The 24577-nt window shown below is 42.8% G+C and overlaps 1 protein-coding gene across 1 annotated transcript in view; it reads right to left on the bottom strand.

The window, feature by feature from the left end:
• Positions 1–783: 783 nt before the first annotated feature.
• Positions 784–24577, bottom strand: part of TBC1D8 (TBC1 domain family member 8) — a gene marked incomplete at its 5' end in the record, with an annotated part of 47253 nt that continues 23459 nt past the window's right edge. Inside the window, 15 exons of the mRNA XM_079549728.1 lie at positions 784–1276; positions 2479–2579; positions 2746–2835; positions 3436–3501; positions 6661–6901; positions 8237–8305; positions 8869–8967; positions 9288–9417; positions 9915–10200; positions 13588–13705; positions 14575–14789; positions 15378–15528; positions 15956–16138; positions 17018–17212; positions 18372–18579. Coding sequence (XP_079405854.1) covers positions 818–1276; positions 2479–2579; positions 2746–2835; positions 3436–3501; positions 6661–6901; positions 8237–8305; positions 8869–8967; positions 9288–9417; positions 9915–10200; positions 13588–13705; positions 14575–14789; positions 15378–15528; positions 15956–16138; positions 17018–17212; positions 18372–18579 — 2611 coding nt within the window. The 3' untranslated portion in view covers positions 784–817. The remainder of the gene's footprint in view (positions 1277–2478; positions 2580–2745; positions 2836–3435; positions 3502–6660; positions 6902–8236; positions 8306–8868; positions 8968–9287; positions 9418–9914; positions 10201–13587; positions 13706–14574; positions 14790–15377; positions 15529–15955; positions 16139–17017; positions 17213–18371; positions 18580–24577) is intronic.

Here is a 24577-nt window from a genome sequence, read left to right as displayed (position 1 = left end):
TACACGTGAATGTAATACAGAATATGGTGTTTGGCTGGCAAAGTCCTTGGATTTTTTTCCTGTAGGTATAAAGAGCCACGACCCAGGTATTGTAACAGTACTTTGTGTATGTAATCTCTCCTAGAGTCTGCAGCTGTTCTTCCTTTGGTGTGCTTTGAGTCAGAAGGCTTCTGTCTGCATACTGCACTGAGATGCGGGGCTCTGGCCAGGCTATTAAATGGGAACACACTACCTCAGGGAATTTGAAGTAGGAAACTAATGGCACTTAGCTCCCATCAATCCAGAAATTGTTAGTGCAAGTCTAGTACAAAAAGGGTTTATTGAAAAGTGCATACTTTCAGAGACCAACATCAAAAGCACAGTCCATGTACACTTAACTTTTCAGCAAGACATACAAATCGGAATACAATCAAATATATTAAAATAGTTTCAATTACCAGCATTGAAACAGTTTTCAGTTATTAGTGCAAAAAAGGCAACCTAAACAAACTGCAGACAGTAGCTGAATAGTTTCCCTGTTTTTTGTGTTGTTTTTTTTTTCCTTTAAAAAAAAAGAAAAGGGACAACAGGAGCCAGCCTCTGCTCTCCCAGTATGGAAGAGGACTTCACTGTCTTCACGCTGTAGACAGATGTTTCCTTTTAACATCCAGTGGATGGCACAAAATGACTTACTTACACACCCTTTAGCTTTAAAACTCTTCAACTGAAAACCACAGACTAACACACTGTTTATCAGAAGTCCACTGCTGACTGAAAGCCTTGTACAGTATGTGCTTTGGCATAATTTCAGTGCATGTTCTTTTTGATAGGTTTGTTGCTACTGTGTGTTTAGTTTTGTATGTTCGCTCCGTGACTGGCAGCTCATTCCATTTGTTTTGAGACTATACTGATTCAACTTTGCGTTCTCAAGTTTTGGTTTTAGCTCTAGGGGTTTTTCAAAGAAATTAACTAAGGACTGTTCCGTTAAGAGGGATGCTAAAATATGTTCAAAAGAGACAGTCCAGTCCCCTTCGGTCACAGGTGAAGACTGAGAGTCTCTGTGAAGGGTCTTCACAGCGTCACTAAAAACAGCATCATGGTCTGAAGCAGAGGCCTGGGCCTGCAGGTCCTCACTGAATTCATCCGATCCGCTCCCCAGGCTGATGCTCCTTTGTCCTACTTCTCCAATCTGAAGTAACAGGGTGGTCACAGTGGCAATGGCTTGATATAAGTCATTCTCCTCTGGATCTTCGTGAAACATGCTGTACAAGGTTTTGCAGAACTGAATGAATTCTCTCTGCAAAGGATGAAAAACCAGAAGTAAGGTGCTGAACAGCTATGCCATGGGTAACTAGGAGTCAGGGGAAGGCAGAGCATTGCTCATTGCTCTCAAAAAGCAGACTTGCAAGCGGAAGTCAAAAATGAGCTTTAGAAAACTGCAAGCAAGGGGATTTCAACCTCCACTCAAGCTAAGAAACACTGGAAATATACTGGAAATCAAAAGGGGAACAGAGCAGGAAAGTACTTTGCTTCCCTGCTTAGAACAGGACCTCACAGATGACCAAAGGACAAGTGGAGATAGATACAGTCCATTACTGGCAGAAAAATCACAGGTTGTTAGAGTGACTCACAACCACAGTAGCCACTCACAGACCTGCAAATATCTTCCCTTGCACTGCTTCCCCAGCTCTCACCAGTTGTTTTTTTTCTAATTATAAAAAAAAAAACCAAACTCCTTCCCTCACTCACACTTCACAGATGCTTCTTAAGCCATGAGCTATTCTATCTATGAGACCTGAAGTTTCACACAATCAAAGGTTAATTCAAGTTGAAAGGGACCTCAGGAAGTTCAGTCAAATGCTGCCCTCAGATGGTGTGAGTCCTGCTAAGCTTATGTAAGGCTAGGGCCATTATGTAAGGCTACCCATTAAAAACTTTATTTAGCTGTACCATTGCAGAAGGGATTCTAGGCAGATTCTCCTTTCTCTTTGTATGTCCATACACATTTTAATAATACAGGGTCCCTGTTCCCCAGTATCAAAAACATACACAATACTGGCATTAGGAAAGAGATGACAAGGTGAAGAGCCTTTGGCTGCCTCATGCAGTTCAGGTCAGCATTAGGCTAAGACAGGGCAAGTCTCAACTGTTGCTGGACCAAGAAGGTTACCCTTCTGTGGGGAGGAGATCAGAAGAGACAGAACAGCAATATGCATTCTCAAGAATTCTTTGGGTTTATGAAGAGTGCTTTTTTTCCATCCTGTTAACACTGTACATTTACCAGTGAGTCTGTGGAGAGGAAGCTGCTTGGAAAGGTGGCTGATTGTTTTTTGACATGATGCCTTTTCCCTCCATCGGAATAAACCAGTCCTAGATACCTAAAGGACTGAATCTGGGCTTGGGCTTAAGTTACCCTAAGAGCTAAGCAGCTGTATTTAGACAGTTGATTTGTGAATGCTCTCTACTTCAAAAACAGACCGCAGCCCCTAACATACATACCTGGCTCATTTTTGGCAATTCTTTTTCAGTTTTAGCATCCTTTTCTTTGGCTAGGTCCTTCAACATCTGTTTCAATTGCTTTTGGTAATCTACTGCATCTCCTTTTACGGAGCGGACACAAAAAGGAGAATTAGTTTTCAAGTTGTTGCAGTAAATCAACATTTCAGAATAAAACCCAGAGAGTGAAGATAATGGAGTGGGGGTAACATGCGGAAAGTCCTTATCTCAGACACACACGCATACAATAGAGAACCACTTCCTCCATACCGTTTGATTTCCCAATGACTAATGGTCTTGAAGTTGACAGCAAAGGATTCTTCAGTGGTGACTGGCTGTCTCTCTCATCTTCTGTGAGAGCTGTCCAAAAGAGGTATCATTAATCCTTCTAACGCTGCATAGTGTTATTTATGTTTGTAGAATCTACATACTTGAAGAAAGCTAAATAACAGGACAAATATATTTTTAAGCAGTTACTTCGTTAAATCATAATGTAAAAATACGTTAATGTAAGTAAAGCTGGAGCTGCAGTAAGAGTAGGAAGTCTGATAGGAATGGCACACTGAATTAAAAACTTCGACCAGAGAAACCATTGCAAAATTTTGTCACCTCATCACAACTGGATCAAGATGTGATGAGGACATTTCTACTGCAAACTGAGTGCAGCCATTCAATAATGTAATCCCAGTTTGTATTTATCTAGAAATAACCATAGAACTGGCAGCAAAACATCTCCGGATACAGCAGATGTGAGCCTTAACGTTTTGTATCCATAAATTCCACCCAAAAAGCTTTTAACTGGAGTGAGCGTAATTACAAACGCAAATCCCAGCTGAAGGAAGCAAGACAGCTCATTAGGCAGCCCAACAGTTTTCATTGGGTGGTTTGCTGATTTTTTTTTTTTTTAATATATTTTATTTTTTTAAGGGTAACTGAGGTACATCCTTTCAAATTTCTTACCAGGTGGGATGTGCAGCCTATACAGGAACTTGATCTTTTCATTCATTTCTCCATTATACATGACATCTGTGAGAAGAAGTGGGGGAGGGAGGGTGAAGAAAAACAAGGAAGTGAACTAGAGCATTTACTCCCACAGCTTAAAATAAAGCCATCTCAGTGCAGAAAAGATAATTGTTTGCAAGAACGATGTATGAAAACAAGCATATTACTTTGAAATATTTTAAGTTGTGCCTATTAATGAGGAACAGCAGGTGACAGGCATCTGTCGTGCTCTTTGTTGTTGTGAAATAGAATGGGAGTACCTACCCTATGGAACTTCATCATCAATTAAAAATATCAAGGAGAATGATAGGGAATCTAGTGAAGGCTGTTTGTTGCTGCAAGATAAGCAGGAACAAGAAAGGGGAGAGGCAGAAAATTCTCTTCCTTGGGGTTCCATAACGTTTTTAATGTTTCTTCCCTTTTGCCCTTATCACTGTTCTATAAAATAAGCCCCAACAAGATATCTACTTGTAATATAGCTAATATTTTCAGTGATTAGAAGAAATGAGATTCTTTGAATGGTTTGGGTTGGAATGAACCTTTAAGATCACCTAGTTCCATCCCTCCTGCTATAGGCAGGGGCACCTCCCTCTAGACCAGGTTGCTCACAGCCCCATCCAGCCTGGCCTTGAATGCTCCATGGAGGGGGCATCCACAGCCTTGCTGGCCAACCTGTTCCAGTGGTCTCACCACCCTCACAGAAAAGAATTTCTTCCTAATATCCAGAATAAATCTAACCTCTTCCAGTTTAAAGCCATTTCCCCTCATCCTGTCACTACGTGCCCTTCTAAAAAGCCCTCCCCCAGCATTCCTGTAGGCCCTCTTCAGGTACTAGAAGGCCACGTCAAGGTCCTCCTGAAGCTCTCTTCTCCAGGCTGAAGAACCCCAGCTCTCCCAGCTTGTTCCCTTAGAGGAGATGCTCCAGCCCTGTGATCATCTTCATGGCCCTCTACTGGACCTTCTCCAACAGCTCCACGTCCTCCTTATGTAGGGGTTCCAAAACCGGATGCAGTATTCCAGGTGGGGGTTTCACAAGAGCAGAGTAGAGAGGTTGAATCACCTCCCTTGGTCTGCTGGTCACACTTTTCTCAATGCATCCTAGGATATGGTTGGCCTTCTGAGATGCAAGCACACACTGCTGTTTAACGTTAAATCTTTCATCAACTGACACCCCCAAATCCTTCTCCTCAGGGCTGCTCTCAAGCCACTCTCAACCTAACCTGTATTTGTGCTTGGGATTGCCCCACAGAGGTGCAGGACCTTGCACTTGGCCTTGCTGAACTTCGTAAGGTTGGCGTGGGCCCACCTCTCAAGCCTGTCCAAGTCCCTCTGGATGGCATCTCTTCCTTCTGGCATGTCAACAACACTGCTCAGCTTGGCGTCATCTGCAAACTTGCTGAGGGTGCACTCAATCCCACTCTCAGTCACCTACAAAAAGGATAAATAGCACTGGTCCCAGCACCAATCCCTGAGGAACGTCACTCCTCACCAGTCTCCACTTGGACATTAAGATATTGACCACAGCTCTCTGAGTGTGACCATCCTGCCAAATCCTTATCCAGGGAGTACTCCATCAAATCCATTTTTCCCCAGTTTGGCAGCCAGGATGCTGTGCAGGACAGTGTCAAATGCTTTGCACAAGTCCAGGTAGTTTGACATCAGCTGCTCTTCCTTTATCCACTGACACTGTAACTCCACCATAAAAAGTGAACAAGTTTCATCAGGCATGACTTGCCCTTGGTGAAGCCATGTTGGTTACCACCAATCACCTCATCTTTGTTTTCCATGTGCCTTAGAAGAGCCTTCAGGAGGATCTGCTCCATGATCTTGCCAGGCACAGAGGTTAGCTTGACTGGCCTGTGGTTCCCTGGATCTTCTTTTTTTTTCTGTTCTTGAAAATGGGGGTTATAGTTCCCCTTTTCCAATCGGGGAACTTCACCAGACTGCCGTGACCTTTCAGATACAGACAGCGGCTTGGCAACTTCCTCCACCAGTTCCCTCAGAACCTGTGGATGGATCTTGTTGGACCCCATGGACTTGTCCACGTTCAGGTTCTTTAGGCAGTGTCAAACCTGATCTTCACTTAGAGTGCGCAGATCTTCCTTCTCCCAGTTCTTACCTTTGCTTTCTGCAGCTTGGGTGGCGCAGCTGGAGCCCTTGCTAATGAAGACTGCTTCTAAACTTTCAAAAGCACTGAAATACTGTGGAAGCAGTATTTCAGTTTAAAGAATGTAAGAATTGAAATCACATAGTAGTATGGTTGATTTGGTTCACATAAAAAAATTCTAGAAAGCTTAAGTGACAAAAATATGGATTTACTTAATTTCTTGAGGCTTTGACTGTTGAAGCATTTTTGTTATTTTAGGTCAGGCAACAGCTGAGATGTACTACTGTTCTTCAGACAGATTTCAGGATGAACAGCCTCATCTCAGCTGTGGCCTCAAGCTCTGCTCTCAGTCCCCTCTGCTCTCAGTACCCTCAGTCTCAGATGGTAAATTTTTTTTTGTTCTGCTTACTGTCAGCAGCAGCAAACTCAGATAATCTTAAATGAGATTAAGATAAATATTGAAGAAGCAATTACAGATAATGTACTGCAATTTCAAAGGTATACTGAGTACAGCAATCTGGCAGAGAAGATTTCCTAACCTTCCACACAGACCCAGGTATGATTTTGATTCATGAAATACTTTCAACAAAATTACTAACACATATTTTAATCCAATATTGAATGATGACCTCAGGCGTCTTTTAAATCTAACCTACTTACTGTGAATAGAACAATGAATATTAGTAAAGGTCACTGGTTAAGTGAATTACACATATAAGAAAAATACTTGCTCACATCTTCAAAGAATCATATAATGGTTTGGATTCGAAGGGACATCAAATCCTACCCAGCCCAAACCCCTGCTGTGGGCACAGCTGCCCCCCACCAGCTCAGGCTGCCCAGGGCCTCAGGGTACCACAGCTTCTCTGTGCAGCTGTGCCAGCACTTCACAGCCTTCTGAGTAAAGAACTTCCTCCTAATACCTAACCTAGATCTCCCCTCTCTTAGTTTAAAAGCCATTCTCCCTTGTTTTATCACTATCTGCCTGGGTGCAGGGTCACCAATTACGTGACATCTGTCTCACCCCATGCCACCCCACCTCTGTCCACCTTCCACCCCATGTAAGAAGCCAATACCTAGGCAGCTGGCAAGCCCCTTGAACTCAATGAGGTGGTCCATATTGTCATCTAGAAGGCGGAATGTTCTCTCAGCGAGGATGTTGGTGTGCTCCCCGCATGTCCAGGGTGAAACGAGCTTGTAGAGGTTAGTAAACTGCTGGGCATCAATCCGGTACTGCTCGGCGTATGGCCTGCTGGGGTCGTGTCGCTCAGCGGCAGGCCCCGCCGTGTCCCAGTAGCATCTTATTAGATGTTCCCTCTAGGAAAAATCAAATGCAGGAAAGGGGAATTGCAGTCTGCAATATCAAAGGGAGCACGACTGGCAGAAAAAGGCATGCACATCAAAGTGTGTTGGAAATGCTCAAAATTCTCTTTGTGCGCAGTGTTATAATGATACCGAGACTATTCATGTGAGAAAAAGCTAAGTATGAATCTTTAATCAGAGCATCCAAGTGCTCTTATTATCGCCAATAAATAATTAATAAATTTGAAAAGAAACTGGACGGACTCTTGGAGGAAGAGCTGCTGACACTCTCTATTGGCTGTATCTGGCTCAGGACATCCATCTAAAGGTACAGGAGAGTGGAGAAAATTCAAGGTGTCAAACATGCTTGACCCGCTCATAATCCTCTCCCAGACCTCTCAGTTTGGATGCTGTTCCCATTATTCTTCTCTTAGGGCCAGTCAGGTTGATGCACAACAAAGAGTCCCAACAAAAAAAGCTGTCCTGAGGGAGCAAAGGAGGTAACAAAAAAAGGAACCACAAGGAAACCAAGTGAGAAAAGAGAAGGAGTGCAACTAAGAGTCAAGGATAAAAAACAGCAGTAAGGAACAGGAGGAAAGCACTACAGAATGCATCACACTACAGCAGCATCATCTTACCACAACCAATGGAACAAGAATACAACTGCTCTTAGCCACAAAGATACTTAACACTGGGTACATACATACCACAAGAATGTTCTCAGTGCCTAACATTTATGGATGAGCAACAGATCAAAAGAAATATACATTAAATGTCCATTACATGTGTGGAGCTCTAAATCATGCATATCTGTGTAATCTTAAATGTTTCCATCTTCAAATATCTTTTATAACAGCTCTTTTAAATATCATCCTGACGTTAAGGAACTGAAGAAGAAAAAGACAATTGGGAACTAATAGGAAAGAAGTAAGTTTCTGGGTTTCCTCCTACTCCACGGACAATTGAGAGTGCCTTTCAAGAGCATTAAGAGAGCAGGACTTAAAAGTATTACAGATCTCCAGTGAGCAGAACTACATAATAAGTCTAGTCTGCATATGAAAATTACAGGGACCTAATTTTTCATGGACCATTACCAAGCAGAAAGTTAGAAAAAATGTTCTCAGTAGTTCTCCATTGAATTATCAGTACATTAGCATTACTCTTTTGCAACTGGACAACCACACAAAGGACAAAATGACAAGTTCCAGCTAAGATCTCCTCCAGGTAACACAGAGCACCTCTCCAAGGCATCCCAGACATGAAGTGCAAGATGGCTGTGCTAAGCAATGGCGAGAGGTTACAGCCAGGTGCCTCAAATAGCTTAATCCACTACTTTTTATGTATACCAACCTTGAACAGGTCATACAATTCCTCTAAATCTTCAGGAAGAATCGAAACATCTGGGATGACAACTCGAAGCTTAAAGAGAATACATGTTAGTCGTAATGCTTGCTACTGTCATCACTGGCACGAACAAGCAAGCACATGAACCCTCCCAGTGACTGTTCTTATGTGGTACAGGTACAAACTGGAGCACTGAAAAAAATCTTTGCAATTTCCCCCCCCTCTTCTCTAGGTTCCCTGGTTGGACAAATCTGTGAGAAAAGAAATCCCCTAAGGGCTATTAGAAACAAAGACAGGAAGTCCCTAAGCAGCAGGTCACAGGAGGCCGGGGAAGCATCACATCACGAGCTCTGTTCTTGCTCTTCCCCAGGCATCTGCCCAGGGCCACTGCCATACACAAAGCATTAGGCTGGACTGTCCTGCAGTTGTTCTTAATGTTATAGCCACCCTAGAAAATAATGCATGTGGCTGCAAAATAAAAACATCAAGCATCCCAGAAAAGAGCTTTTTCCCAGAGTCAATAATGATTCCCCCTTTTTTCATAATCTTGCACCTTAAGAAGACTGAAAGCTGGTTGCCACAGAACATTGGGGAGGAGGGGAGGTGTTAAATCTCAGCCTAAACAACATTCTACTCACCACATTTTGCTTGGTTGTGTCTTCATGGCTTTGCAGAACACGGATTCTGTGTTTGTAACGCATATGCTCTATCTGTTCCACAGAGTGGTCTCCAAATTTCTTAAAAGGAGGAACAGAAGTTATTGTTTTGTATATTTCACTATACTGATAATTCCAGTGGATTGTATTTCCAATAGATGGGAAATACAACTTTTAAAGTGTCGTGACTCCCCCAAGAACGCACAGTTTAAATGTATTCAATCTCTAACTGACCTCTCAGTTCATGTATTTATTCTGCACCTAGTATTTTGCATTTGAGCCCTTCTTCAAAGATCTTTAAAAATGTGTATTAACTGTTGAAACAACTATGTTGAATTTAAAGCTTTTTCTTTTACAAAATTGTAACTTATCTGATCAGAAGACAGCAAGCTGGATTTTACCTCGTAAGAATCATGAATGAGATTAGCTATTTCAGTCACTGGAGTGGCTTCTTGATCATCGCTGAAAAATGCATGGTGATTACCAATAGGTGGAAGAGGGCTCTCCTCATTTTTTACGTGCTCTAAAAACCTAGAGGGAACAAGTACAAGCAACACAGATTACTCTGTACTACATTTTTTTCAATATAAATAACAAGTCTTATGGCTCAGACTTAAATTTTTTTTTTTTAGGCTGCTGTGTTTTTCAGAAATGCCTTCAGTATTACTCATCCTAGGAAAAAACAAGCCCGCCAAATGACTAAACGCTGCCCAAGGAAGAAAACTTCTGTCTCCTCGAGGTCGGGAGCGGGAAGCTCGTCACTCCAGGGAAGACACAACGAGCAGCAGTATATACTGCACACTGACACAGTGTGTGCATGTCTCGGCACCGCCAGGAAGTGTCACAGGACATACATTTGTCAAATTTACAAAGCCCATTGTTTGAGATAGGCACCGGGAAAGCAGCAGCAGCAGCACGTTAACACAGAGGGTGCCTACAGTTGTCATGACAACAGCACCCAAATTCCTTTGACTGCAGAAAGATTTGCGAGGGAAGCAATGTTCCTGCAACCAGACGCGTGACGGTACCTGCTCAGAATCATCAGGGCCTGCCCATCATCTTTGCTGTTACACAAGTCCACCGCATTGGCTTCAAGTATGGCTAAGCCTAGCTGGAAGATGGCTTTGATCCCATCATAGAAAAAGCAGTCTACGACATTCACAGCACTTTCTAGAGGCATAATGCTAAGAAAAAGGGTGAGGAACCACGAAAGAGAAATGGAAGCTAAGGTTGTCAGATCCTTCATATGTTCGGCCAGTTCTGGAAGCTGCTCTTTTATAAGCTCTTCAAACACCGACTGGTCTACCTGAGCACCTGCAAGTGCAAGGAAGCAGCATTAGCCAGGATTGACACAGGAAAAATATTCCTTAAAGCCAACGATTGTTTTTTAACTGCACTGACAAGATATGCATATGGCTACAATGAAATCCCCATTATCTTCCTGCTGTGATCTCAGCCCCAACCCTTACGCCAGTGATCCTCACTGTGCAACATTCTGCAAGACCATGATGGTTCTGCTAAGTGCCTTTAAGGTGCAGTAAAACAGTAATAGTAGCAGCTGTTGTTTTTGGCTAAAACAGCACATAAGTGACAGGAAAAGCAATCTTAAAGCATTTTACCGTTCAACTTGGGGTCTATGTAATGAAAATGAAACAGTACAGATTCCTCTACAGCATATGTACTCAAGCAAACAGGCAGCAGAGCTTTCACTCCAGGTAACAAAATATAGATGACCACATTCATTAAGCATGAAGAAGAGATTTACACATATATGAATACATACGTATACACATATGTACACAAATATTTATAGGTACACAGGTAAATGCAAAGATATATATTTATTTTTTTAAAGAGAAGATTTCTGCAATGTCTGTATACAATCTTTCCTGTCCATCCAAACCAGGCCTTCCAGAAGGAGCAGATTTAGGCCCCGTTTCTTTTTTTTGAGCTGGAAAATTGTGTTATCTTCTGTTTTTACATCCAAATCATAAAAAAAAAACCAAAAAACCAGGCATGATAATTCTCTGCTTTCGCATTAAGCCACAAAAAGCTTCTGCTGCTCTCTGAACAAACATTACAATATCCAAAATTGAAAATAAGTACCCAGGAGCATCCAAAGAGCTTCTGAGAAATACCAAGCACTGTGACTGCTTTGAAGGGACAGTTTTTTCATGTCAGATGATAAGGGAAAAGAAAACAGAAAAGAAAGCAGACTGGGGTTATTCTGCAGCATTCGTCTTTTTTAAGTGCTTTTATTTTGTTTTTAATAAAGAATTTAATAGCTTTAATAGTTTACGGATCAAAAAAGGTACAGAAAGTTTTAGGGGTATTTGAAGAAAACTAGAGACAGGTAGGTGGACACATTCAAAGATCCTTTCAGACTCAAAGGCAGTACAGGAGCGCCTGGCAAAAGCTAAAGTTTAAAAGAAATGTACAATGCTGACCAGATCATTTGCAGAATATTATATTGTGAGCAAATGTTGACATTGTAGATGAAAGTTAAGTAGGTATATTCAAAGATATTTTTATGCCTATTAGGATCCCAGAAACCACGATAACAAAGCAATTGAATTTCTGGGGTTTTGGCATCATGAAATCATAGTGAGGTAGGAAAATACTAGGGTGTCCATTTAAAAAAAAAGGATGATCCAAATGACTTCTCCAGGACTGAAAAGGCAATTCATAGAAATGAAGTGGGGTTTTCACAGTCTGAAAAATGATAATAGCAAGGTGATGACAATCTAACAGATACAGTGTAGTAAATTGGTCAATACATTTAGGGAGGGGATGGAAGAGCCATGGTAACACGAGAATTGGAAATGCATTACTCCTGTATTCATTCTTGACTCAAGCACAACTTGTTTCTAACCTGACACCATAGTATCACACAATCACAGAATGGCTCGGGGTGGAAGGAACCTTAATGATCATGCAGTTCCAACCCTGTCATGGGCAGGGCTGCCCCCCACCAGCTCAGGTTGCCCAGGTCTCCATCCAATCTGGCTTTGAGTGCCTCCAGGGGTGGATGGAACACCACAGCTTCTCCAGACAGCTGTGCCAGTACCTCACCACCCTCTTGTAAAATCTTCTCTAACATCTAATCTAAACCTCTCCTCATTTATTTTGTCCTATCACTATCTGCCTACATAAAAAGTCTCCTTCCTGCTTATAAGCATCCTTCAAGTACTAGAAGGCTGCAGTTAGGTCTCCCCAGAGGCCTCTCTCTAAGCTGAAGGAGCCCAACTCCCTCAATCTTTCCTTGTAGGAGAGCTGCTCCAGCTGCAGTGTTAGCGACAGGCAAGATACAAACTCCAAGTACAATGCAAGGGTAGTGATATGACCAGCTGTATGGGAACATTCAAGTTTATTTGTGTGTGAGGAATTCTTTACAGACCATTAGCCAGCAACCACCGACATTAAGACAGGCCCTAGGCTGATGATATCTAGGAATGCAGAAGGACAAATAGACATGCTGTGTAGTTTATTCTTTTTCCAAATAACAAAAAGAGATGCATGTACATGGGAGTAAGTCATCAGGATGGCAGTTTATAAAGTTAGGCCTGGAGACAAGAACTGAAGTTCAAACAAGTGTGGAGAATTACAGTGCCAAATCCACTAGCTGAAAATACCAATGACACTGGAAACACCACAAAACATTCTAAGCATCTAGCTGACTATAATTCTGTTTTAATTTGCCTCACCTGCCAGTTCAGTGACTGTGCAGCTGCACAGCATCAGGAGGTATTACAATCCCACCCTGAAAGAAAATGATTAGAAATCTCCCCAGACATCTTATCCTGCTCCTTAGGAAGCACCAGACTGCTGACACAAACTCTGTGCTCCAGAGCCATACTGCCAGGCCCTTCCTCCTATCTCCACCTCCTCACAAGTGACTAGATCCCTCCCTTTGCTACAGCAACAGTGTAATGGCAGACACTTACTAAAAGAGTAAGATTAGCACTGAAGAGGAAAAAGCTATCAGATATTTCTGTAAGAGGAGGAAGTCAACAGACTGCAAAGAACAAATACTTTTTCTTGCATGTCTGCGTGCAATTACTCTTTAAGCAGCTCAGCTCCTATGCATGAGGCAGGCATTAGCCATTTACATGATTATTTTCACAACAGTCTCTAAAACAGCTGCATTGCAAAAAGCAAAGACGTGCCACGTGCAATACAAAGCATGTGCTCCAGAGGGGCTGGTGTTATTTCTTATTGCTGCACCTCATTTCAGCTATCCGGTTTTGTACCAGCACTCGTTACAAAGGGTCATTTTAGATGCATGTCTAAAATTACCCTAGCAGCTAGGCAGACACATCAGCTCAAAAACAGCCTGCACATCTTCCCTAAACTGACCTGAAACAGCTAGAATCTCTAGCACTGCTAACCAAGACACACAAGCTCTTCTATTTTTATCTAACAGGCAAAAGTTCTACTATCTTCTGACCAACAGGAGAAAAAAAAATGACAAACTGTAAAAAGCAGTCTCTATGGTTATGGCTCTAGCAGCTCAAACTCTGTGAACCAAAAAATAACACTGGAACTTAAGCAGCCACCACTGCTGTCTTTCCACAGTACACAAACATATGGATCACCTCACTCATGGGTTCTGCGTCTCAGCAGAACTGCGCTTAGTTCTTCCAGTGCCATCCAGCTGACCCTTCCCAGTTAGCAAGAAGAGTGGAAGAGACATCAGCTCACCTATCACTCGGTGGTTGAAGTAATCTGGGAGCATTCGTTCACACACAGCAACCAACAGCCAAAAGGCTTCTTCCTCTTTGGCATATAACAATAACACGGAGGTCAAAATATTCATAGACTTACAAGGGGAAAAAGAAAATCAAGATTTATTAGCGACAGCAAAACCTACTGGCAAAAGCTAAGTTGTGGATATTTTAAAATAAAAGTAGCCTAACTTGATCTACATGGCTGACAAAAACAGCCAAGGAAAGGTAACAGTCAGTGAATACATAATTGCAACCCAAGAAAAAGGCATAACGAGTTTTTCAAGCTTATATATGCTGGTTTTCCTAAGAGCAATAGGAAACCACTGAGAAAGGCACAATTCTGGATTTGCCCTGATGCAAAGCATGTAGCTGACAGTGCAAGATGTTTTAGGCCTGCTTTTCCCCCCCTCCCTGTATTTGTATTTCAAAAGAAGAGAGGGAATGTGGAACTGTTACGACGTTAGCTAGAATTCAGAGAGCTGCACAGAAGGCAAAGATATTAATTTAGGAGACAGTGGGTAAGGAACTTCATCATCAACATCATCAGTTTTGGAAAAAAGAGCAGAGCTTCACTAAACCTCTGCCCAAGTGCACTATGCAAATCTCATCTGTGTAGGCCAGCTCCCTTTGCACTGTCTCCAAGTATTGTGCAAGAAACTCACCCTCAAACAAACAAAAGCATCAATTTATTTTTTTTTCCCCTCCTCTAACTCTAATTGCAGTTTGCAGAATGCCGAGGGAATGCTTTTGGTAAAGCAGAGCATGCTTGTTTTCCAGAGTAATTCACAGTTAATGCCCAAAGTTATGCATTTTCCGTAACTGAAGACATTATTCATCAAAAAACAGAGTTTAAATTATTCCCAGTACAACGATAAAAGTGAGAAAGAAGAAAAAGGGGAAAAAAAAAGAAAGAAAGAAAGAAGGAAAGAAAAGCAGCATTAGCCCTCTAGGAGCTTTTCACCTGGCAGTATCCTATTTTGGGGTTTCTGTGCGCATACGCAGTCAGCACCCTCCTGAGAGCCGCTATCCCCGTCTCGCTCTGGAAGGCTGGGTGCTCAGGCAGCGAGCGGTGGAGGTCACGCTCAATCTCCTCTGTCACTATACAACACTTGCCCATGGAGGCCTCCACTAAATGTACGTAGTAACCAGGATGAGAGGCGAGATCTGTCACAGCGTCTGGAAGCAGCCAGAAGGGAGGAAGAGACAAGTGGATTACAGAAGTTGTACACTTTACAAACGTTTGAGCATGTTGTATGTTGGATTAAGGACCGCATTTGAGATCACCCCGCAGGAACTTTCTGGCTCTGCCAGATCTGTGGATGAAACAAGTTGTTTTTTTCCATCCTTAGTTTCTATTATTCCTGCCAACTTTCAGCTTGGAGCAAAAGCAGCACTGCTGACTTGAAGATGTCATTATTTTGCAGTAATTTGATTTGAGTAGGGTTAAATCAATATTTATGCTAAAATCAAATTGTTCCTTGAAGGAGAGCATTACTCTATGAAAACATGACGTTAATTTTAAATTACACGGATGAAGCAGATGTTATTTCATTTTTTTCTGCACATTGTGCCATCATGCCGAGATAAAATTCTTACCACCCACCTAATTACTTACTTGCTGTTATTATTTGATCATTTGTCCTCTAGAAGCACATAAACTCCATGCCTAAGACATTTAATTGCCCTTGGGAAATTTTGTACCTAAACGTTTTGCTATGCACAGAATCAGACATGACTACAGCCAACATGTCTATAAGTGCTCACCTGAAAAGAGCAGCCATAGTTTGCCTCTTAAGGATTCAGGGATTCCCATAGCAACAAGTTTTCTGATCTTCTCTGTGCGAAACATGCACACGGTTCTCCCATACTCCACAAAATGGTCATCCCATAGACTCTCTTTGATTTGCTCCCTAGACTGCAAACAAGAAGGTCTCTTTAAAAGAACAAATCATGTGCATGTGAGAACTTGTAAAACAAGAAACATTCTATAACTTAGAAATTCTGCAAGATATTTCTGTTACCAAAGGATATGGGAAGCGTGCTCTAAGGAGTTAAACTACGCCCATTTTGCATATGTGAATCACCACATAAGGGAGAACAACTAAAGATAGGGAAAAACATTATAAATATTCATCAGAAAGGAATGGGGGAGGAAGAAGAAAAAAAAACAAACATGCAAATAAAAAAATAACTATTTTATACTTAGCACACATGTAGCTTCTCTAGGCAATACAGAATTTTATTACACTAAAATTACCTGTCTGCATTTTGAATTACCTGTTTGGTTTTGTTTGTTTGTTTGTTTTAAGAGAAACTTACAACATCCCAAAAATTGTACATACCTTTCCAAAATCAAGGCCTGCCATTCCCGACTGATGAAAGTCTGATCTCAGTGCTTCAGCATTGAGCAAGTAACTGCTCTCCTTGTCGCATTCGCTTCTGTCCTTGCTTTGGGCAGCCTCCATTCCTGGACTGCCAGGCTCACAGCCCCCAAGCACACATGCGGATGTGAACGCAGGAGCGTTCTGCAGTGTAGATCCACAGGAGGTGACAAACGAGAAGAGATTAAGAACTGCCTCCCAAACAGCATTCAAAACAAGCAGCAGCCTGCTTCCTGGGCTAGCTCTAGCTGTTGCATCAAAATGTTTTATACCTTCCAGGAGGAAAGGTCTTACTCAAGATTTCATTCATATTATCATTTATTTGTATGCCAGAGAAGAGTTGTTACATTGAAACCATTGTTGTTAGTAATTTCTAAGTATTCTTGCTGACCTCAGCCTCACCTCATAAGGCACGTACTTCAACCTACAGTCATGTTGTGGTGCTCCAGGGCACTTTCTAAAGGTTGTCACTGTTTTCTTGTTTGGTGAGGCAGAGTCAAAACTGGACACTGCATTCAAGATCACACTCAGAAGCACTGAATAAAAAGAAAGCAATAAAGTCTCATGGCCTGCTGGTTACACTCAAACCCACAGTCTGGTGGCCTTCTCCACTGTAACAGGGCACTGCTGACCAATGGGCTCAGCCTGGTGTCCACCACAAGCTCCATGCTTCTGCTGCCCAGTTTCTCTCTAGCCAGCCAGCCCAGGCCTCTCCTTTGCATGGTGCCACTCTGCCAGACCTCACTTTCAGTTTTGCTGAACTTCACAAAATCTCTATCAGCCCTCACATCAGATTTTTGAGGCCTCTGTGAAGGGCAGTGCTGGCCTTCATCATATTCACTGCTCCTCTCAAACAGTGCAGCCCACAGCTGCACCATGGGTACCCTCTGCACCACTGTACTGGTCAATACCAAAGGCATCACACAGCACCAGACCGAAACTGATCCCTGAGAAAAGCAGCACAACAGACCGATGGATAAATGCAACGAATTCATAATTCAAAAAGCCACTGAAGTTCAGTACCTGGTTCTTACTTTGCAGGTTGTTACAGTGCACTGGGTTGCTGGAGTTCACTTCTTTTAGCCTCTGGAGCAGGTTCTCCACCAAAGCATCCCGTTCCTTCAGTTCAATGAACTGAAAGGCAGTCTTGCTCCTTATGCTAACAATGATGGGATTAGGAAGAAGACTGGTGTCCTCCATCTTCTCTATACTGATTACCTTTTCCAGAAACATCAACAGAAAACACATAATGCACACATCTACAGAAATATGTGCAAACACTGTACATGCACCTCAATTTACAAAAATGGCATTCATTCACATGCATGTTTTAAAAGTGGTTATTCATATTGGCTTTCCTTAGCCAGACATATTCTGCCACCCAAAGTTTATGGTATCTTCAGAAGCTCGTATAGGGCAGCAGAAAGTATCCCAGCTGTTTTTCCTTCTGTTTTGTTTTTATTTCAACTTTGCCACCCACTTTGGGAGAGCAGACTGAGGGGAAAGATAAGAAAGGAAAGCAATGATTAATATTAGATTTAGAAAAGGGTCAACTCAATCAAATTCTATGGGACTGAGGAGGAAATTTATGTTCAAACTTTAGAGGATGGGGGGAAATAGTTGCTTGTGATGAAGTATTTAATGCTATTCTCTTATTGTTTTCTATTTCTGTGAGAGTGGAAGATAAGTCACTGCAGTTAGGATATACACCATTTGGATGTTATTCTGTTATTAGCTGAGGATGAAAGGAAAGCTTTAGTTAAGAGATCACAACATATCCACAGCAGATCAGGCAGATGTTTGCTGACAGTTCCCCCTTCTCCTCTACTCCCACCACCTTCCCATGCACTCTCCCTCTGCTAGAATAAGCCTCTAATTTTATGGAAATTTAGCAACACATCACTCCTTCCAGAATTCCCCCTTTTCTCACTGCCCCACAGGTTTGCAAAGTACACACAAGTTTGCTAGAGTCTGTCTGTGGAGGGAGAGATTCAACACTTCTAAGCATGGATCTCAGGTAAGGATGCCTTTATGTTGCCAGACTGGGTCCAAGCTGAAGTCTCCACCAACATCAAGTTGGACTTACACATTTCTGGAGCTGGGATGGGAGCACTGCCCCAGTCTCGGACCAATCAGACTCCAACCACTGCAGTGGTATGTTCTGCTGCCCATGCTTAATTTTCACAATTTCATTAACTCACCCATGCATATTCCTGGGAACTCATGTTCTAATGAGTCCCAGAATGAACTTTAAACAGTCTTCTAGGCACGATACACACAAGCACCCTTCTCTTTCATCAAGTAATAGTTTGTGGATAAATCAAGTGACAGCAGAAAAAAGGCAGATAAGGACTTGAAATGAAATAATCAACTCTACCTCTCTAAGTGGGATGATAACATTGCAGGAGCCATTTTCCTTGCTGGCAAAACAGATATAACTGTCTGAAGTATACATCCTTCCCACTGTGTGACAGCGACTGAATGGTGTCCAGAGAGAACAGTCTACAACTTCATGTAGCTTCTCCTTCCTGGGCAATCTGAAGAAGGCCCGAAAGAATTCATTCTGTGCTCTGGCTTCAAGATCCCTTAGGAGAAAGCATTAAAAGAAAATCACAGGACTCTGAAAGCCAAGGCACCATGCACAAGGTTCTTCTTAGTCTCACCAAGGGACAGAGAACAAAAGCACCACGCACAGCAATCTTCAATGCCTACGTGAGCAGATCAACAAAATACTAACTTAGAAATAAAAAAGAATCATCATCAACAGTTTCTTATCAATAGATCAAAAGCAATTACTTGAACAATAGAAAAGGGAAGAAAATTAATTTAAATGAGTCGTCTCTTTTATTACCATTATTATTTAGCCATACACTTTCTCTGGCTGCTATACCACTTTCCAGCCTCAAAGAATTACAGGTTTCAATGCCCAGGAGATAACTAAATCTTTCATCTGATGAATGCATATTGAGCAACAGAGATCAGCTTTGAGTCCCTTGTTTCCTGTCCTGGTAGAACTACCAACATCACCTGCATCCAAAAGCGATGCATTTACTCAGTAAGTACCACCAAAAACGATCGGTAACAGAAGAGTTAAGGATGGTGACATAATTGCATCACTAACTTAAAAAAGTATCTGCCTCTGAAGAGTTGCAAATGCAAAACAATTGCAGGCCACTCAGACTTAGGAAGACTTAGGAAGGAACAACAGCATCAGCTACATTCATATTGGATGAGGTTTGCTTCCATTCACCCATCCACAGTTATGTGGAAATTAAAAAAAAAAAAAAGAAAAGAAAAAAAAAAGCATTAAGCTTTCATTGCTGGGCTATGGTAACACGGAATCGAGTTCAGAGGATTTTTTTTTCACCTCCTTTTTTAATGAGGAATTCTGCAGCAGTTTATTAAGCTATGCAATTACAGTAGAAACAGGCCATGACTGTTATCTCACCAACAGCAATTCCAGAAACTACAGGACTCAAATTCTATCATTCTCTTTACAAGTAAATTTTTCCAAACGTGATTCACCTTAGGAGGGGAAAAAAAAAAAGAAAAAAAAAAAACAAACAAACTGACTTTGTTAATTTGTTCTACAGCAAGAATTTAAAGCAGGGCTGAAGTGCAGCAGGGAGTGGTACCTTGTCGCTGTAAAGCCCCACTCCACTCCCCACTTCCCCCTCTTCTGCAAACACCCTCCCCTGCTCCAGCCCTGCTGTTTAAGAACAAGAAGTTTGCACAGATGTAGCCTCTTCCCCAGTAAATAAATCCTGTGTTTCATTTCAGTTTACTCTACAAAGAAAAACAAACAGAAATGAAGGGGGCGGGTCTGTAGCTGTGACAACGGACACACCACACTTCACAGCGTTTGGCTGTTGTTTCCTTCTAAAGCATTATCATCCTTCATAGGATTATCCAAGGAAAACAGACAAACAGCCTCCTGTTTTTCACAAAGAACAAAGAGAAGCACTCTCCGTAAAGGAAGAGAAAAAGTTTGCTCTGAAGTTAAAATTCCACAGCAAAAGAAATTCGAGTAAGTGCCCATGGTGATCTGCTATTGTGACAAAGCTAGATCAGGATATGCCTCCTAGTTAACTCAGCACAAAAATATTTTCCATTCCTGCACAACACAGATGAACGTTACTGATAGCATCCGCAGTCAGGTCTGTGTGGAGCTGTTCTCTGCTGCTATTGTGCCAGGAAGGTAAGACCCTCCCTGAAATATGCGGCTGCTGCAGTTTCTATACCTTTATGCTAAAAAATGCATTGTACCAGAGAGCGGAACCTCTGTTGACACAGAGGTTGTCTGTTACTTGGGAATCATTTACTTCCAATGCTCCAAAATCTGTAACTTTTGTCTAGTTCCGAGTGTTTTGCGTTTTGCTGCATATCCTAGGGTTGCAGGCTCCTTTCAGACAAGAAGATCCATTGCTACAGGTTTTCCAACTGAAATATGTCTTTCCATATCTGAATCTAAGTAAATTCCTCAAGGAACTTTCACCAGGACACGGCATCCAACCCCACACGTTCAACATAATCTAAAGGGGGAAAGACTGCCAGCCCCAGAAACAGAATCACAGAATATCCCAAGTTGGAAGAGACCCATAAGGATCACAGAATCACAGAATTTTAAGAACTGGAAGGGACTTCTGGAGATCATCGTGACCAACTTCCTGCTAAAGCAGGTTTGCTGCAGCAGGTTGGCACAGGTAGGCATCCAGACAAGTCTTGAATATCTCCATAGAAGGAGACTCCACAACCTCTGTGGGCAGGCAGCCCGTCACAGTGCTCTGTCAGTCCCAAAGAAGTTCTTCCTCATGTCCAGAAGGAACTTCCTTGTGTTCCAGTCTGCCCCTTCTTTTATTGCTGCACGCCACCTAAATGAGTACACCGCAAATGGACTTGACTTCTGCACTTTAGATAGTAATAAACAGCGATGAGACAGACCCGCTCTCACCCTTCTCTTCTCCAGTCTGAACAGCCCCAGGTCTCTCAGCCTTTTCTGACAAGAGAAATGCTCCAGGCCTCTCGTCTTCGCAGCATCTCTGCTGGACTCTCTCCACAAGTTCCCCACGTTTCTTGGACTCCCTGGGAAGCCCAGGACTGGTCACAGCATTAGGGAGGAAGGAGAGCAGGATTCGCCTCCCTTGACCTGCTGGCCAGGTTCTTTTCCATGCGCTCCAGGATTCCATTGGCCTCCTTGGGACACCACTGGCTCACGGCCAACCTACCACCCTCCAGTGCTGGACATGGAGGGACGACCCAGACTCCTCCACTCTTGATGAACCTCACCAAGTTCCTCTTTTCCCAAAAGGAGGGCTCGTCCGGGATTTGAACCCGGGACCTCTCGCACCCTAAGCGAGAATCATACCCCTAGACCAACGAGCCAGCTGGCTGATGTCGTTTTGAAGTCCAACTCCCGACTCCACACAGCACCACTCAAAATTCAAACCACATGTCTGAAAGCACTGCCCAGATGCTTTCTGAACTGCGGCTGCTTGGGGCTGTGCCCGAGAGAAAAGCGCTGAAAAGAGAGCACAGCCTGCTGGAGGGTGGGAGCCCGGAGAGAAAAACGGTAGCAGAAATATGGGCAGCACTTACTGCTGTGGAATCAAATTAAGGGCAAGTGGCACACCGTGACAATACTTCCTGTTAGGCAGGCAAATTGTAGGGCTTCTCGCCTTCAGAAACAGCAAAAGAGAAAACGAGACAGCAGTTGCGTAAATATGATATAGCAACGACTCAGGCCAGATCCCACAACTTCCATTTTGAGTTTCACAATACCTGCAGCACTGAACAGAAACACAACTTCTCCACATGCTGCCCAATCTGTTTGAAATTTTCTTCTCTAGCTTCATTTGCTATGTGCTTCTCTAGCACATTTAAAGTGGTTTGGCTTGTAAGCAAATTCGGTACACTCAGCTACACCTAAGAAAAGAAGGAAAGCTATCCCCGCATAAAACTAACACAGATCAAATGTTTACACGTGCCTCAGAAGAATAAAAGGCTAAAGGATGAAACTGCTTTGTTCCTCGCTCTTCAGAAAAATCAGCAGCTCTCTCCAAACGCAGTTCCTGACTTGCAGGGTGCGGGGTTCTTGCAGTGCCTTTGCCTTTGGCACTTGAAAGGGTCTGCCAAGTCAAAGCTGTGATAACTCCACCTGTGTGACCTACTGTTACCTAGCAAGAGTTTTAAACTACAGGAAATAACACACAAGTCTAAGAAAAAACTATCACGACACTTAAAATGCTGTCCTTGCTGTCAAATGTTTTTTGGGTTTTGTGGTGGTTTTTGTTTTTGTTTTTTTCACTCTGCTTTAAATCCAACAGAAGTCAACTTGGCAAGACTTTGGCCCTGCTGAGTCACCCACTGTTTGCTGCCAGACAAAGAATTGTATGGCATAAAGTCAAGCAACAGACATAGGGAAGAAAAAAAAAGAAAAAAAAAAAATAAAAAATGAACAGACTGCTTGACCTCTCACTTTTTAGAGAATGATTACTGCCCTGTTCTTGCTATTCAGCCTTCGGAAAGCTGATTTTGAAAATAACAGCAATATATATCTTGTTTCTTACCACAGAAATTCAGCAGGTTTTCTGAGAAACTTCTCATAAGCAAACTAGGAAAAACCATGTAACGAATGCCAATGTAGACTTGTCAGGACAAATTAAACCCAACATCATTAGCTCACACAGCAGGAACACTAGACTTATAAATGGAGGAGATGCAACAGATATTTCAGCCAGACTTCATGAAAGACTTGATACTTCCTCACAAAGGAACTAACACAACTAGACTGCAATGAAAATGTGTTGTACCCAAAAAGAGTACCCAAAAAGCAGCCCTCCAAGGCACACAGTTATAGTGGAAGGCTGCATGGAGAGGATCACCTGGGAGTCTGTCTTACACTGGTGTCTGTTCAGTATTTTCATCAGCAACCCACACAGTGGAGCAAAGACCACTGTTATCACATTTACACATGGCGCAAGGCTGGTAGAGACAAATGAGCAAAAGAACAGGATCACAGTTAAGACTGACAAAAAGCCATACAAGATGATGGCATCCAGTGCACCCTCAGTAAGTTTGCAGATGACACCAAGCTGAGCAGCGCAGTCGATACACTGGAAGGAAGGTAAGCCATCCAGAGGGACCTGAACAGGTTGAAGAAGTGGGCCCATGAAAACCTAATGAGGTTCAATAAGGCCAAGTGCACAGCGCAGCACTTGGGTCAGAGCAATCCCAGGTATTTATACAAATTGGGGGAAGGTCTCCTTGAGAGCAGCCCTGAGAAGAAGGACTTGAGGGTCCTGGAGGAAGAGAAGATGAACGTGAGCCAGCAGTGTGCGCTTGCACACTGAAAGCCAACTGTCCAAAAAAGGGGTGGCCAGCAGGGAGAGGGAGGTGACTGTTCCCCTCTACTCGGTTCTTTTGAGGCTCCATCTGGAGTATTGCATCCAGGTCTGGGACCCTCAATACAGGAAGGATGTGGAGCTCTTGGAGCAGGTCCAGAGAAGGGCCACTAAGATGATCAGAGGGCTGGAACACCTCTCCTATGAGGAAACATTGCGGGAACTGGGATTGTTTAGGTTAGAGAATGGAAGGATCCGGGGAGACCTCCATTGTGGCCTTCCAATACTTCAAGGGAATGCATAAACAGGAGGGGGAATGGCTGTTTACGAGGGTGGAAAGTGACAGGACAAAGTGAAATGGTTCTAAACTGAGACAGGGGAGGTTTAAGTTAGATATTAGGAGGAAGTTTTGCACACAGAGGTGACGCACTGGAACAGGAGGCTGTGGATGCCCCAACCCTAGAGGCACTCAAGGCCAGGCTGGATGTGGCTCTGGGCAGCCTGGTCTGGTGGTTGATGACCCTGCACATAGCAGGAGGTTGAAACTAGATGATCATTGTGGTCTTTTTCAACCCAGGCCATTCTATGACTATGACTCTATGTAAGCATTTTCAGTTGTAGGAGGAAAGCTGCACAAATACAGGCTGGGAACCACCTCTACCAGAATTCTAAAAAACCAACAAACAAGCAAACACAGGAAAAAAAGAAAACCACCCTCCCTCAGGATTACAAGAGATTGCAAATCAAACACTAGCTAGCAGCCTCATGCTATGGGAAGAGAAGTATCACCACACCAGGCAGCACGGGGAAGCTTTCAGCTCCCAAGAGGCAGCAGGGAAGGCCTGGGGTTGTGGCAGGGTCGGCAATACTCCTGCACTCTGCCATTGCACTCCTGCAGCCTATGGGATTAATGGCACATATCCAGAGAGGAGCTAAAGACAAGATGAGTAACAAACACCTGGATAAACCCGAGTAGTGCAGATTACAGAAGTAAAAGGAGATGCACAGTAATCTCCAAATATACAATGGTTGCTCTTAAGAGAAATATTTGATCTCTTCCATTGTAATGGATAGGATAAGAAGCATTAGACTCAAAAACCAGCAAGAAAGTTCCAAAAGACTTCAAGAAAGCCCTTCCAACCAATGGTAGGGCAGTGAATTACCACTATGGGCATTGCCATTACTGGAAATCCTTAAAACGTATTAGGCAATCATCTGTCAGGAATGACATGCAGAGATAATC

The sequence above is a fragment of the Tetrao urogallus genome (genome assembly GCF_951394365.1).
Source record: "Tetrao urogallus genome assembly, chromosome: 1".
Classification (NCBI taxonomy): domain Eukaryota; kingdom Metazoa; phylum Chordata; class Aves; order Galliformes; family Phasianidae; genus Tetrao; species Tetrao urogallus.
Note: the sequence above shows the minus strand (reverse complement) of the source record. Positions and strands in the feature narration are given on the sequence as shown.